This window comes from Aulonocara sp. 'chitande type north' Nkhata Bay, linkage group LG1 (genome assembly GCF_057382095.1).
Source record: "Aulonocara sp. 'chitande type north' Nkhata Bay isolate Kocher_YH1m ecotype deep benthic linkage group LG1, A_spYH_male_GT1.1, whole genome shotgun sequence".
Lineage (NCBI taxonomy): Eukaryota > Metazoa > Chordata > Actinopteri > Cichliformes > Cichlidae > Aulonocara > Aulonocara sp. 'chitande type north' Nkhata Bay.
Genome location: NC_141344.1, coordinates 24,852,713 through 24,869,557, shown reverse-complemented (window position 1 = coordinate 24,869,557; position 16,845 = coordinate 24,852,713). Strand labels below are relative to the sequence as shown.

General features: G+C 39.3%; 2 protein-coding genes across 2 annotated transcripts; one reads left to right on the top strand and one right to left on the bottom strand.

The window, feature by feature from the left end:
• Positions 1 to 1,889: 1,889 nt before the first annotated feature.
• cenpq (centromere protein Q) lies at positions 1,890 to 13,427 on the top strand. Its single transcript, XM_086289827.1, has 8 exons — positions 1,890 to 2,521; positions 2,607 to 2,649; positions 2,738 to 2,849; positions 2,996 to 3,064; positions 5,864 to 5,993; positions 9,739 to 9,858; positions 11,645 to 11,716; positions 12,366 to 13,427. Exons 1-8 carry the CDS (start codon positions 2,438 to 2,440, stop codon positions 12,555 to 12,557), a joined length of 822 nt encoding a protein of 273 aa, XP_086145953.1. The 5' UTR covers positions 1,890 to 2,437; the 3' UTR covers positions 12,558 to 13,427.
• A 70-nt stretch (positions 13,428 to 13,497) lies between these two features.
• Positions 13,498 to 16,345, bottom strand: LOC147339144 (C5a anaphylatoxin chemotactic receptor 1). Its single transcript, XM_086289814.1, has 3 exons — positions 16,197 to 16,345; positions 15,149 to 15,282; positions 13,498 to 14,802 (listed from the first exon to the last, which is right to left on the bottom strand). Exons 2-3 carry the CDS (start codon positions 15,260 to 15,262, stop codon positions 13,870 to 13,872), a joined length of 1,047 nt encoding a protein of 348 aa, XP_086145940.1. The 5' UTR covers positions 15,263 to 15,282; positions 16,197 to 16,345; the 3' UTR covers positions 13,498 to 13,869.
• Between the last annotated feature and the right edge of the window lie 500 nt (positions 16,346 to 16,845).

Genomic DNA, 16,845 nt, shown 5'->3' with positions numbered 1-16,845 from the left:
TGAAAACCCGCGACAAAGTCGCTAAGTTGGCAACACTGGTTGAGGAGGAGTGTATTTAGACAAACAGTGCTTGACAAAATAAACGTGGAAATACTTCATTTTTACAGTAACCTTTACAAGTCAACCTTTTCAACGGAGAATGGCACTGTGTTTCTGGAAAGTCTTAGAGGCCTTAATGGGACATTGGATGTGGATACACTTCTATAAGAGTTGAATTGGAAGTTAAATATTTAGGTATAGTGATTTCTAAAAATATGTCCCGAAGAGAAGACAACAACATCTGCAATCGTATCGTCGACATGAAGAAATCCCTTAGTCGTTGGTTGACCAGGGATATCACTATATTTGGCAGAGTCATCCTTTCCAAAGCTGAAGGTATCTCTAAATTAATTTACCCAAGTCATTCTCTTTATATTTCTCCCCAAAATATTAGGAAAGCCAGCTCAATTATTTTTCAATTCCTATGGAAAAACAAAACCCACTATATTAAGAGATCACAGTTGGTTAAAGACTATGAGAAGGGTGGTGTCAGAGCCTTAGACTTTGAATCAATGATCGGAACTTTTAAGATCAACTGGCTCAGAGCTTGCTTATCTCAGTCTGATTCCATGTGGTTTCATACCCAGATCTTTATTTAAGGAACTAGGAGGAATTGATTTTCTATTAAAATGTGACTTTGAGACTAGTAAAATACCTGTTACACTCTCTAATTTTCACAAACAGATTCTTCATTTTTGGAAAATGATGTTTACACACAACTTTTCTCCTCACATGTCGACCCTATGGAACAATAGAGTGATAACTGCTAACAAAAAGACATTATTTATCAGGAACTGGTTTGAGAGTGGTATCTTGTTTGTAACTGACTTGCTGGATTTGAGTGGTGCTCTATTGGATTACGTGTCTTTCTCAAAGAGACACGACTTTAATTGTCCATTAAAAGAATACAGAAAAGTTTGCTGTGCTATCCCTTTGGCCCTAAGGCAGCTGATACGCAACACAATGCTACACTCTGAGGTCAATCCAGCGCTGCCAAACCTAAAAATTGGTAACTGCATCCTAAATGATAGTAAATGTAACAATAAATTTATCAGTGTGAATTTCAAATCTATTCTTTTCCAGGGGTTTAACTCAGGTAGATATTTGCAGGCCCTTCGTGGGGACCAGTCACTCCTGGAAAAGTCGTTCTCAAAATTCATTCAGTGGCCTGTCTCCCCAAAAGTAAAAGAAACTCATTTCAAGATAATTAATAATATATATCCTGTGTCTGAATTTTTAAAGAGGAGGTTTAAATTTGAGGTTAAACAGTGTGCATTTTGTGATTCAGCCTGTGAAACATTACACCATTTGTTTTTCTCATGTCCTGTGTCAGCTGCCTTTTGGTTAGAACTACACAGCTGGTTATCCCTCAAGATCAACGATATTCCCCAGTTTAATATTTCTGATATTATTTTCTATATGGCTAAACAACATCCATCTGTCTCTACTGTGATTAACATTGTCATCCTGTTAGGTAAATACCATATACATTGTTGTAAATGGAGGAATAGAAAACCATCCTTTACATGGTTCATCAATGACTTTAAACATTATTTCATGTCACTTAAAAAACTGAAGTCAAGCAGATTTGCCGCAATCCATGATGACATTTCCCATTTGCTACTGTTTTGATTATTACCTCTATTGTGTATCAACCTGTGCTCTTTTTTAATTCTTCCCCGTTAACAGTGTGCATTTTTTGTCTAGCCCCTCCCCCCATATCCTTGCTGTTAGTTTTGTTGTATTTACTGTGTTCTTTTTTTTTTAATCCTCCACGAGAGTTCATTTGCACTATAATGTGTTATGTTGTTTGTGACTGTATTGTTTCAATTGTTAAAAAAAAAAAAAATTTAGACAAACGTTGGGTGGCTGCCTTTTCCCCAAAATGGCGGATGTAGGGTTAATTTAGCCCCGAGTTGGCGTTCACAGGTAGCGATTTGGTCCAGGTTTTGCTCACATAGGGGTTTGTTTTAAATTTTTACGGAAGGTAATTAACCTTATCGATGTGCCAGTAAGTAAATAATTTAGTCAGACTTATCCCCGTCCCTTATTTCGGTCTTTGGACGACGGCAACATCGTTATTGTCTTGAACAGCTGCCTGACAAGCGACTTTCCGGGTTAAACCATCAATGCTTATGCGCATGCGAGCTGTGGAGTTTGAAAACAGCAGCGCGAAAAAGCAGAACGTCAATAACGCGAATTTTTAGATTTCAAATAATTATATTGTCTTTTAACTATTTATGATTTGTTTTATGCCTTTTATAATTAAGGCTTAATTGTTTCTCAAAGAAAACTCGTGCTCGTTACTTAAGACGCTTTTGGGAGTCAGACGTTGTCATGTTGTTTCAGCTACATTAGGTTAACGTTTTGGTTTATTTCGACGTTTTCACGAGCAAACATGAAACCCACACGAGGTTCTGACCGGGCCCCATCAAAAACACCCAACAGGAAAAACAAGGAAAAAGCAGAAACATCGAGTCGGGTGAGTAAGTACACTCCAGCTGTCGTCGTTGTTATCTGTAGCAGCTCAGGCTGACTTGTTACCTCCAACCCTTCATTTACTTTAGGACCAAGCCAAGATCATCCATCCAAAACCATCACAGACGAAAGGTTAGGAACCTCTTATACCTCTCATTCCACAGCAAACTGTGAAGTTTGTATTTGTTTGTATTTTCTAATGCGGCTCTTGTCTTTAAAGCTGAAAGAGGATCATCTCCTAACCCTAAAAGAGCTAAAGTGCAGGACAACAGGGCGCTGATGTCCAGGTCCTCCATCACTGCTCTGGAGAACATAATGGACTTATCAGTACTGTGAGTCTCACATCAGAAGTAGAATGCTCTTATTTTTAACCATAACCTGAAATATATTTCAAGCTGAGGTTTTCCTGTTGACATTGTGCAATATTAGCAAGAAAAATTACCTTGTAAGGACACTTTGTTCCCCCCCCTGTTCACAGAGCAGCTCTTGCTGTGAAGCGGACAGAGAAGAAGGAAAGCCAGGAGCATCTGAAAAAAATGAAAACCATGTAAGCATTAAGTCTGAAATTACAGTTAAAGTATGTATAAATAAACAACATAAGTAAGTAAAATTCTTATTTATATAGCACATTTCTAGATAAAAAGATCACAAAGTGCTTCACAAAGTATAAAACAAAAACAGACAAAAGTTAGCAAAATGCAACAAGATGTGTTTTTAGTTGTTTTTTTAAAAGTGACCACTGAGTCCGCAGATCTTAAGTTCTGAGGAAGAGAGTTCCACAGTCTCAGCCTTGTATGCTGAATAACAAGTAGGCTCTGATCACAAGACCTCAGAGACCTACTAGGGACATAGGGCTGTAAAAGTTCAATGATGTAGGCTGGTGCTTGTCCTTGAAGAGCTTTAAAGGTCAGAACCAATATCTTAAAATGGACTCTGAATTCAACGGGGAGCCAGTGCAGCTGTATAAGCAATGGTGTTACATGAGAGTACTTAGATGTTTTTGTCAGAAGCCTTGCTGCAGCATTTTGGACAATCTGCAGACGTTCCAGGAAGTTTTTGTTTAGACATGTAAACAGTGAATTACAGTAGACCAATCGCGATGAAGTGAATGCATCAATAACAATCTCCAGGTCAGTATGAGATATTAAAGGGCCCAATTTAGAAATGTTTCTTAAATGATAGAAGCAGGGCCGAACCAGAGATTTGACGTGAACATCCAGAGTAAGAGCAGAATCAAAGGTTACCCCTAGGTTCCTGATAGACGATTTCACAAATGTTGAAAGAGGACCAAGAGCATTCATTATGTTTGGTACGGTACATGTCTGTCACATACAAGGACTTCAGTCTTTTCTTCATTAAGTTAGAGGAAGTTGTCAGCCATCCAACTTTTGATGGATTCTAAGCACTCATTTAGAATCTGCAGCCTAGAAACATCTTCAGGTTTAAAAGAAATATATAACTGGATGTCATCTGCGTAGCAGTGCTAGCAAATGTCCTCAAAGGGGCTCAAAATATGCTGGAGAGGAAGTAGATATATTAAAAACAATAAGGGTCCCAGCACAGAACCTTGTGGCACACCATAGGACAGGGACGTGGAAGATGACCTGTACTTAGAGACCGCCACAGAAAAGTATCGTTCATAGAGAAACGAGGAGAACCACTCTAAGGCAGACCCAGATACACCAACCCAGTATTTCAGCCTTTCATGCAAAATGTAATGTATCGTTTTGCATCAGAATGTCACTAGAAACTCTAAGAAGGGCTGTTTCAGTAGAATGAGCTCTACGAAAGACAGACTGAAAGTTGTCAAAAATATTATGTTTGTCTAAAACATAATAACCACAACCTTTTCTAATATCTTAGCAATTAACGGCAATTAACCATTATTCACTATCTGACCTACATGCAGTTGGATATCTTTTTACGTTAAATTTAAGTCACACATGAAATTAAGTTTGTGTAGGTTGGTTTTAGGAACATGCGGCACTTGAAAGCGGCACTTAAACTTGAACGCCTGTCACATCACACGAACGTCACACGCCTTGTGTGATGTTTGCGTATGTTTGAACCCCATCAGTTAGCACATTAGAAGCCTTGCGGTGCTTTGTTAAGACCAGAAGAGTGGCTAAAGGTGTGGCATGGCTCACACCCTTTCATTACATCCCACATAATTACCTTGATGATGTTCAGATTGTGGCTTTGCGCCAGGCTTTGTTCCAGAAAGCAGGTCTAATGAAAAGTATGACTTCGGTTAACCCTTAGGTTATAGGTTATAGACTAGATTGCTCCCTGAAACAAAAAATTGGGTGTAACACTGTGACTCTGGATAGTAATTCAGGACTTATGGTACTGTGTTTGTGTCCGCAGGTATTTGCTTACACCCAGTTTATACCTTTGTGATAAATAAACAGTCATAACCGCAAACTCCTCTGATACCCTAAAACATATCCTGCACTGTAACCTGATGTGGATGCCCCTAGAAAAGTCACTACATGTCTCATCAACACAGCTCGATTCTACCTGTGCACTTCCATCTACTATTTTGCAGCATTCATGTTCTCAATATAAGAAACAATAATCATAGCTTCAATTCAGGGACTCAAAGAAGTTGTCACATACCTGTAAGGACAGTGAGGGAATGTATGAAGAAGTAGGAAAACTGTGAAGGACAAATATTTGCCTTTGAGAGAGGAAAAAACCCCCAGATGCAACCTATGTGGATGTGCCCCCCTCCCCCCAAAAAACAAAAACCAAACAAACAAACAAAAAACCCCCAAAAAAACAACTGCATGTAGGTCAGATAGTGAATAATGGTTAAAATCTGGGCTAAACAGGAAAAGGAGCGACACCAGTGTTCAGCAAGAATGAGAACAAGCACCACAAAACATTCAAACAAATAAACAAAAAGCACGACAAGCTTAGATGGTGACTTTAGTGCAGTTTAAGATAAGACAGCTATTAGGTTGTTAGCCTGTCCCCATGCACTGAAACAGTTGGCATATGTTACTGCAGCAATCTCTATTTAATAAAACTGGTCTGCATATTTAGACACAACGCAGTGATCACTGATGAATCAGTTGTTGTGTTGTAACCGATCGGCCTTTCTGGAACCAGAAACTCAGAGTTCATCAGCTCAGTGTTTGTTTCACACAAAGCAGGGCCCTGCTCTGTGTGGGTGTGCATCACAATGATAAGGATTGAGTGAAAGTGGATGAACCCTCATTAAATTATTCATTTATAATCCTCTGTTTTATTCTTTTATTAATTCAGACATCATCATTTGAGAATTTTTTTTAAACTGCAGTTTGTGTTGCCTTTTCCTGATGTGTTTTCCGACCCATTTTAGGTTCCTGGCTCAGTGTGCACAACTCAAAGTTCCAGTGCAGAAACAAAAATATTTGGAGCACTCATCCAGGCATCACCAGGACGAGACTAAGAAGTCAGTGGTTGGAGAGAAGAATCTGAGCATCTTGAAGGTGAAAAACATAAAAAATGATTCGATTGCTTTGGAGGATTTGATTGGAAGCTAAACTGTCTCTTGGTGGAAAATTTATGTGGCCATGAACTTGATACATCTGTGCAAAAACCTACTGATATAGAGAGGTTTTCACATTTCTGCAAGTTGATATTCTGTTTGTTCAGCAGGTATGAGAAAAATGATTTGCACTGCCTACCTTATGGTTAGACTGTGGTCTTTGACACCATTGAGATAAAGTCTGTTTCATTTTGTGTGCTGTGGTTTCTCTGCTCTGAAGTAACACCTACTCAGCTCTCTGTACGTGAGAACAGACGAAGGATGGGGTTAAAAAACAAAACAGGAATTTAACTGCTCACAATAAAACTGAATGATACAATTAGGTCAATATGTTTGTAAACTGGGACACATCGATTTTTTTTTAAATTTTTTGCCACAGTACAACACCCCAGCGAATTTTAAATCAGCCAATCAAGACTGAAGTGCAGACTTTTAGCTTTAATTCATTGTTTTAACTGTTTATGAATTGTAGCCATTTTTATTTTTTCAGAAGCTCAAAAATAATATAATGTTTTTTTTAATATTTTATTTTTAGTAATATAATGATCTATTATTTACATGGACGGAAAACCTTTGCAGTCAATGAGGGTCTGAAGTGTAGAACTAATGGACTGCACCAGATGTTGTGTTTCCTCCTTTAAGATGCTCTGCCAGTTTTTGTGTTCAGTAATTGAAAGCATGCTCTACTGTGTTCATTTATCTATTGAAGAATCTATTTTCTTTAGCTTGAGAAACTGTTGGGTTGTTTTTGCAGTATGCTTTGGTTTATTATCCATTAGGGCTGCAGCTGTCATTAATTTTAGCAATCTATTGATAATTCCACTGATTTAATCGAGTACCGTAATTGTCGGGCTATAAGCCGCTACTTTTTGCACAAGCTTTGAACCCTGCGGCTTTTAGTCAGGTGCGGCTTTTCTATGGATTTTCCATGATTTTTGTGATATCGTAAGACGATTTGTTTTGTTTGTTCCGCTGTTGTACGGCACTACGTTGCCTGGCGGAAGGATCGGGGTTCAAGAGTGGTATGTTAGTCACATGTCCGTCCGCCAGGCAACGTAGTGCCGTACGAAGTAGCGCGAAAAACAAACTTCAAAGTAGCGCTACGCATTCAGCGGGAGGCGTGGATGACGAGCGGCGATAAACTTGCGAAAAGCAAGTTATGCCCAACTCCACCGGTGGATTCTGACAGCGTGGAAAAGTGCGAAAACATCCACGATCACCAACGGATTTTGAAGGGCTGGACTGCTGCATGATGGAGAGGAGGACACCGCCACGGCCCTTCTGAGGGTGTTCGACTCTGACACTGACAACGAGGATTTCTTTGGTTTTGAAAGTGACAACGAAGGAGAGAAGCGGAGAGTGGATGACGAAGCCATCCTGAGCCTGTTCGTTTCCGACATTGGAGGAGAGGACTTTGGTGGTTTTAGAGCGCAGGAAGAAGAGAAAGATGGTGAATGACTGACTTTTCTTCTTGTTAAAGCCGTGTCACTGCACCTGAGCCTAAAAGGTAGGCCGAATCTATTTTTCTGGTGTGCTGTAGGTTACTGTTATGTACTACATGTGCAAATATGTACCCATAACTTGTTTTTCAAAATATTAATAAAAGGGGTGTGTCTCCAAACAGCCATCTCTTTCCTGACAATTCCCTTTGTGCATATTCTCTTACATATGATAAGTCAACATTGAAACACCTGCGGCTTTTAGTCAGGTGCGGCTAATGTATGTACAAAACAGGATTTTCCCCTGATTTTAGCTTGTGCGGCTAATATTCAGGTGCGCTTTGTAGTCCGGGAAATACGGTAATTGGATAAGAAATAATTTTGTCTAATGAGGAATAACAAATATTCAAAAGAGGAAAAACACAGGTCTTTCAAAATCAATGTTTCTTTTTTTTAAAGATTAATGCAATTTAATTAACACAGTATTTTATACTATTTCACGTTCAATCTGATAATGTTACGAAACCTTAAAATTAATATGATCTAGTGCATCCCATGCCCCCTTTTGGACACGCCAATGTTTGCTGCAGGCATTGCTTCCATGTAAAATAAGACTGCTTGAATCAGCCTTCAGAAAGCTGTATGATTTAAATGTGTTATTAGGCTAAGTTAAGAGTTCATCTGCATATTTTAATACAACTTCTGGAGGCTTACTGATTTTCACCGTGTAAAAGAAACACTGATGGATGGAGCAGCTACAAAGTTTGCTTTTCTTCAGGTCGGAGTTTGTTGATCAGGTGCTTCGATCAACAAACCAACGTTGGAAACACGTTTTCTTTCACTCTACCTAAGCTTACTGTCTCAGTAATGGCTCTGCCTCTTTGCTCTTCACGGTGCGTGGGTTTTATGTTGTCAGACTTCCTATATCATCGTCAGATTTGATACATTTAACACATCAGAATGCTACAGAGCCACGTGTTAAAACGAAGCATCAAAGCAAAGAATTTGTGTTGAGGATTTCTTCTTTTTATAAGCGAATTACTCGATGAATCGTTGCAGGCCTGGTTTTCTATTTGCACTGTGAAGGTCTGTATGATTCGTTTTTCTGCAACTGGCTCAATCTGAGCAGAGAATATAGGCATGTAAAGTTAGACGATGGGGTGTTCTCCCCGACTATCTTCACTATAGGGATGTGTATATATGTGTGTGGTTGCACAAGTATGTATATAGACCTGTAAATTTGTATCTTTTGACTTATTACTGGGGCTATAAAGATACATGTAACAAATGTATACACTATTAGTTACTAAATAGTGGAATGGGGTGGGATTAAACAAGCTTATGCTTCTTTCTACTTTTTTTTGAACATGTAAGTTATTTATAATAATTGTTTTACATTTTCCTTTTGTTTTGCTTCTTTTTTCTCTTTTGTGGTTGTATACTATTTTAACATGTTCAAAATTAAAATACAATAGAATACACTAAAGAGTTCATCGTGCTGCTGCTAACAGCAGTCCTATTATCTTTAAGTACTAGTGACCCATAACACACAACACTCTCCACAAATTCATCAGACCATGAGCTGTTTTTCCTCTCTCTGCACCCATTTTTACTTACTTTTTTTTACGTTTTTAATTTGTTTTGGTACAAGTGCATCTTGGTGTTATCTGTGTAAAGATTTAGTCTGAGCTTTTCTTGTTCTTGTTCACCTTTCTGTAGACCAACAAGGTGCAAATTACTCATTAAGTTGTCTCTTGATTGTTGGTTTTGACGATTATATGCTTACCTCCTCCAGAGTGTTCTTGACTTGGTTCAATGATTTTAACCATTAAAATAATTCTGTCATCATGTCTGTCATTTGTACCTATTTTCTGTGGACATTTAGACCTCTTTGGTGGTCAGTGCATTCATTATTCTGTTTTAAAAAATTATTGTGATTTGGTGCCTTACAGTTAAAAGTGAGTCGAATTGAAATTTCGAGCCTATGAAAATGGGGAATATGTCTAAAAATAATTCTTGAATTAAATATGAAAGTTTGGACTTTAATCATGTGTTAATTAATTGGTTTAAAATCCACGGTGGAGAAATTGTCTAAAAGTCTATGAACATAACTTCTGCCTTTTCACTGAGATGTGACAGGTCATAGAAAAAAAATAACATATCATGCTAAAAACAAAAAAAAAACAGTCCTAAAACAAGAGAATGGTATCAGTGGTTTTACATGAGGGCTTCTTTTTGACTTTGCAGGAAGACTTGAGGGCTGTGGTTCGTGCACTGGAGAGGCTGGAGGAGGAAACAGAGTCTTTGCAGCACTCATGCAGTCAGCTGAGGGACCAGTTAGAGGAGGAAGAGGAGAAAGCTAAAGAGGTGCAAATGATTTCACACAAGCACACATACTTATTTGTCTTTATTGCAACATTCTCCAATCACTGCTGTCCTGATTTTAATTCAGGTGTGAATTTGACCTTTTTATTTTAGTGAAAATCTGCTACACCAGCTGTTATGAGCATTTATATGATGCTATTAATATAAACACGCATTTATCTATTAAAGCATTACAGCATTGTCTGAGTTTTTCATGGCTGAATCATCGTCTTCACACTAAAGTTATCACCTACAACCTCAAAACACTGAGGAGTCGCAGCAGATGTGAATGTTGTCATTTCGTGCCTCGTGCTATCTGATACAGAACATTTAACCATATTGGCCAGTGTCAATGCCTCAGGCTCATTGATATATTCTTGGAGTTGTTCCTGAGCAATTTTTGTGGTCCTGCTGTGAGAGTCAGCTGTCATGGCAAAGGGCACATCCATGTTGGGAATCTCATCTTCCACTACATCCCAGAGGTGCTGTATTAGAATGAGATCTGGGGACTGTTGGGGCCATCTGAGTACAGTGAACTCACTGATACATTTAAGAAATCAGTTTGATAGATTTGCGTTTTGCAACATCTCGCGTTCTTCTGCTGTAAGCAGCCATCAGAAGATGGTGGTCATAAAAGTATGGACATGCATCAATTCTCACACACGATGTCTCTGTAGCGTTTAAATGATGCTCAGTTGGTACTATGAAGTCCACAATGTGCCAAGAAAATATGCTTCACACCATTACAACCTTACCAGCCTGAACCTGATGGTTCCATGCCTTCATGTTGTTTACTGACCCTGCCATTTGAATGCTGTAGCAGATATTGATTCATCTATCCAGGCAACTGGTGAGACTGTGAACTGTAGCCTTGGTTTCTTTTTCTTAGTTGGCCACTGTTGTGGTCTTGGTTTGACGTGTTGTGTATTTAGATATATTCTTCTGCATACCCTGATTGTAACCAGCGATTTAACCAGGCTGACTTTATTATCATTTTCAAGCAGTCTTAAAATAGCAATCAAGTTATTTAAAACACTCTGGCCATACTCCGTTGACCTCTGGCATCAACATGGCATTTTCACCCAGAGAACTGCTGCTTATTTTCTGTTTTTCAGACCATTCTCTGTGAACCTTAGAGATGGTTGTGCGGGGGAAATCCCAGCCGATCAGCAGTTTCTGAAATACTCAGATCAGTCTGGCTACGTTTAAGTTTGTTTATGTTAACAAGCAGATGAACAGGTTTATCTGATAAACTGTTCATTACCACCTCTGGTGTGTTTTTCAAATTCTGAACCTTTTGTGTCGATTTATTTCTTTGATCTGAATTTTCCCTTTTTGAACGTTACTCTCTTCTTTCTTTCTTTTTGCCTTTCTTTTGCAATAGACTATGGAGGTTCTGCTACAGGTTTTATTATATGCTATATAACTATGTTTTAATGTGACATACATTACAGTAAATGGGTCATTTAATAATAGTAGATGTCACAGCTGAAGTGACCAGAAAATCGTGGTGTGAACTGCAGTTTCGACACCATCATGGGGCCGTTAGACAGGTTCGTCTAGACGTTTGTTACAGAATCACCGTAACAGTGAATTTTTTTGTGATGTTTGGCTGAAATGTGACTATTTTGTGGCTGTTGTGAAATCTGGCTGTTGTGAAATCTGACATAACCTATTCTGGAGAAATATCAAGTATTGCCTGGAATGCTACACCAGAGCCATATCGAATCACAGACTCGAAGGTTTTTAATGATTTACTTCAAACTCACACAGTTTCTGGTCTTCACAGATTTTACGAATAAGTGAACGAGCTGTTCTCAAACTTCCCTGTCTTCCTTCTCAGAAAGGTGAAACATTGGAGGTGAGTGTTGTTATTTTAAGAGCTAGGCACAGCCAACATTTTCACACTATCTGAAATGTGCTTCATTTAACCAAATTGCACAATATTACTTATCACTAAAGGTGAAGTTCATTTTGTTCCTTCTTTTTTTTATGAATAGCATTTCTAAATAGCTTAGCAGGCACTTCCTCTACCATGTAACAGGAAAGCCTGTACATGTTCTCTGTGGTGCAACTTCTGTGAAAAAACATGAAATTCATGTTACGAAATGCAGAGAGAGAGAGAGAGAGAATGTGACTTTTAGGTTCTGTGTTATCTTGGTTATCTACTCAGCTACAGAATAAACCCTTGTTTTTGTTCTAGCTGTTTACGTTTTACCTGGAATTAGTTGAAAAATCAACCACATGTCACAGGTCCTGCTGAGTGTAGGTCATCTGAAGTCACTACAACCTGCAAGTTTCATACCTGAAAATTACACCTGTGCCACTTTTTGGCACCATAGGACTGTAACAGTTATCTTTTCTCTGGTTCTAAGCCTTAAAAACTGTACTTGTATCTGCGGTAATGTGTGTATACCCACTGCTGATTGATCTGCTGCCTCTCTTCCCTAGGAGAAGACCAGATCATTTAAAAAAAATCAATTTAAATTGCCACTTTCTATTTTCCTCAGGCTCTGCTGAGAAAGTTTATACCAGACAGCGATTCTGCAGCCACAGCTCGGAAACTGGGCCAAATTCTGCAGAAATCGAAGCCAACCAAGGATGACCAGGTGCTGCTTGCGCGGGCACGTGAACACGCCGATCGGCTCTTCCACCCCGGCTGCGTATTGAATAGTAGTGCACTGAGTTTTGAAGAAACGTAGCATTAAAGAAGAGGTTTAGAGATTTGCTGCTCAGTATTTATTGGGTTTGATACTTCTTACTTCCATATTTGTGGTTGTCTTTGTGGTTGTCTTTTTTCATTGCTGTGCATGTTGCATAAACCAGTGAACAAGATGATTCATGAATTCATTTTCCCCTAGAATAACAACCCTGTGGAATATTTCTGCTTACCATGCTTCGCTGGTATTGAGTTTGCATCATATTCCTGTTTTCAGCTACTTTTTTCTTTGTTTTTTATTAATTATGTGTTCTGTTATGTGGATGTTTTTTGTCTTTTGGTGGACATAAAAGCCTGATATCCAACTTCTGTGGCAAGTTTAGGCTAAACAACTGAAAATTAAATAAAGTCACAACTGAACAGTGAATTAATTAAAATCCTGCTGCCTAAACTTTTTTTTACAGTGGAAGATTTAGTGTGCGCTGAATAAAAACAAGTCCAAATCTTGCTGCTGCTTGCTGCTTGATGTTTTGCAAGCCTAGTGAGACATTCAGCTAACTAAAGCTACTGGAATGCGTTTAATCTGGAAAACTTTTGGTTTTAACAAATTTGGAGAATCTGCTCTGTGCTGGAAACAATAGCATTCTTGAAAGGATTATGCAAGGTATGGGTTGTTTTTTCTTTTTAAGAACTCCATGTAATAAAACTTACCCTGCAGCCAGGAAGTTAGCATCGAAATGATGTTGTTTTTTTCATTGCTGTGCATGTTGCATAAACCAGTGAACAAGATGATTCATGAATTCATTTTCCCCTAGAATAACAACCCTGCCATCAGCATGTTCAGACAGAGCCAGCTTCTTGTTAGGAGCTGGCAGCAACAGCCAAACCCAAATCTCCTTTTCATGAGCCAAATATGCTCTTTTTGGCAAAGCATAAGAGTAATTTCTGTTTGTTTGTTTTGTTTTGTAAATGAAACTTTTCCATTCCCATTCTCAAAAATTTTAATAGCCTATTAAAATAAAAAATAAAAAAGTATGTGTACATTCAAAACAAATCAATAACAGTCCAGATCCTTGAAATACATGGTCCAGATAGGATCACATCTCTGCAAAACTGTCAAACTAAAGCAAAAATCATCATTTTATTTACAAGATTATGTGTGGTTTTCACTCATAAAGAGGACACTGCGGTACATTCACTTGTAATAACTCAAACACTTCTACTTCTGTATTTACACAACTCACATTTTAAAGGGGGATGAATAATTTCCACAAAAGGAGAAATGCACATGTTAAAAGAAATGCTGAAGAAATGAAGAGTTAACATGCTAAATTATTACATTATTGGCCTCCCTGTTACATCTGCGAGTTTTTCAGTGACTTCCTTCGTATGGACTCTGAGGAGTCATCATTGAAAAGTCGGTCAATGGTGGAGACCAGAGAAGCTTTGATGGCACGGCCTAAGCCTCTGGCAGCAAACACGTAAAGCACGGGGTTCAGGGCGCTCTTGATATACACCAGGTACAGAGATATGTATTTACCATAGCTTGCTGACTGAAACAGAGAGTGAGATTTGGCCAAAGCCTGTACAAATCGACAAACAAAATAGGGGACCCAGCAGGTGAGGAAGAGGAGCATTGTGAAAAAGAGCACATGGTACATCCTTATCATCTTGCGTGCCATTGAAGGAGTGGAGGAGGTGGGTGTTGGAGGTGAAGCTCTCCTAATAGTGAGCAGAACAGCCAGGTTACTTCCCAGGAACACCAGCACGGGCAACATGAAACCTGCTAAAGTTTCGATTACGAACAAAGTCGTATTATGCCCTTCACTCTCATGGCAAAGGTGTTTCCCAGATTTCTCCTGCAGGACAGCGAAGTAGAGGTAGGGGCTAGACAAGATGGTAGCCATCAGCCATATGAGACCACAGGCCAAAGGGACGGCCCAAGCTGGCCGTCGCAGTCGAGCCCACACCGGCCTCAGCAGGCACAAGCATCGTTCCAGAGCCACAGCGCAGAGGAGGAAAGCAGAGGCGTACAATCCCAGGACCCGCAGGAACATGATGATGCGGCAGAAGGTGTCCCCAAATGGCCAGCTGTAGTTGTGAATGAGAAAGCCCAACATGAGAGGGGTCCGCAGGATCAGCACCAGATCGGCCAGGGCAAGGTTCAGGACATAGACACGGAAACTGCTGGCAGCGCGTGTCTCCTCATTACTACCTCTACGCACCACATGACGATGACTCCGAAATCCGAGCGCCCAAACCACGAGCCCATTCAGAGGCGCGCCCACCTTGAGGTACCAAGACAACCAGGTTGCAGTTAGGCTCGGGGAAACAGCAACTTGACATTTTGCAGGAATTCATTTATTTGCTTGTTGTGAAGACTGAACCTACTGTTCATTCTGTGAAACCGATACGAAGATGGAGCTGGTCTTATTTAATGAGCTCTGGTGGCTTTTTCAGCCTTTGCATGACAATCGTCATTTACATTGAGCAGGCTCCCTGCCTGTTGTAGCTGCAATACATGGAGCATTTACTCCACATGTATATATGTAAGTGGAACTGATACTGAATGTGAATTTTACATCGGAAACGATTCATGAACTGAAAGTAAAAAAAAAGGAGAAGATTTCTCACCAAGAAGATAAGCAGCGTAACTACAATCTGGGTTCCTCTTGAAGCCTCTGCCTGCCAGGTGCTGCTGTTGGAGCTAGATAGGTTTTCCACCTGTGTCCCATTCATGCCAGCCATCGGGCCGATACGAAACTGGGCTGTAATGCAGCACGTTAGTTAAATACAGAAAGTACTGCGGCTGTTTGTCAATAAACAATTTCATCACTGATGGAGAAGGAAAATATGCAACTGTTGCACTGAAAGACAGATTTCACATATGCTGGTTGCCTAAAATGTTGACAAGCTGATGTCCACACCACACAGCAAGGTGACGCCAAAAACTTCCTTCTGTACGTTTGCTCAGCTTTGCATTGTTTCTTAAAGTTATGTTCCTTACTTAAAAATAGCGAATGAAACAAAGTGAGTGCAGCGCTCGAGTCTGAATCACCTGGGTGGGTGTTTTTAAAAAAAATCATCTATCACTTAGGTGGCATTTTCTAATCGGATGAATAATCGTAACCACTGTACTCTAACTTTGACAATTTTGTGGGTTTTAGTGCAAATGTCAGCTTTTATCTCAAGAGGCAGTTTGACTTTATGTGCTGCTTTTTGTTTCCATGGCGTGAATAATAAAAACATGAAAGCACAGCATGCACGTCAGATGCAACAGCAGTGATTAACGAGAAAGGAATCTGCTACACGTACATTCAGGCAACCCCGGGGTCTGCTATTCTGCTGCTGCATGCAAACATTCATGTATCAGTGAACTTATCTCCCTGGTATGGATTCATTTTTTCAAAGCAAAAGCGAATTTCTGCTTTCACAAATCACAAAAAAATTTCCTTTTTCCATGTTAAGTATTAAAAGCAATGAGCAGCATTTGTGCTGTAACTGACTCCAATTTTAGTTTGCTGCCCGTACTAACCAGATCAGTACCAACCTGCACCAGAGTTATCAGTAGCTGTGAATCAGTGGAGATTAAACGCTTTGAAGTTGGTTGTTTTAAAAAATAAAATTAAAATCTAAAAGCAGGATTAAAATTAAAATCTAATTCAAAGACTTCTTTACTCACCTCCTTTACTTGAGTTGTGGGTGGAAGAAGTGGAGTAGCATATCAATAAAAAGGGAGTGCCTATCTGCCTAACTCTCTCTCTTTCCTGTCTGTGATTGCAACACACAGACACACAATCCTTCCTATAACCATATTTACAACATCTCAGAGTCAATCATCATTTTCTTCTGATAGTGAAAAGCCATTTCAAGTGTTTCCCTCCGGCTTTATCAGCTGCTTTACATGAGTAGTTGTTAACCTCAGAGGCATAAAAGGTAAAAACTGAATAAGATAAAACTGCCACGTCTCTCTTTAAAAAAAAAAAAAAATTGCCACAAAGTTGTTTTTTTGTTTGTTTTTTTCCATGAAACTTGATTTCTAACATTTTGGTGGGCACTTTGTTTTTCATAGCTGGCAGTGAGAGGAAACGTACCCCAGCTGCTCTTGAGCTGCCAGTGCCGCGTTCAGATAGTCATCAATCTAAATTTCGATTTGCTTTACTTCCTTTTCTATTATGTCTGTCACATTGTTTTGCATTCCTTTGTGTGGAGTATAAGATCATTTTTAAACACCCGAAAAAACAGTTTTGGACTTGACTGAAGCTTTCAGTCTACATCAAAACAACAACACACGCTAATTTTAACAAAACACAACAAATGAATGTTGTTGA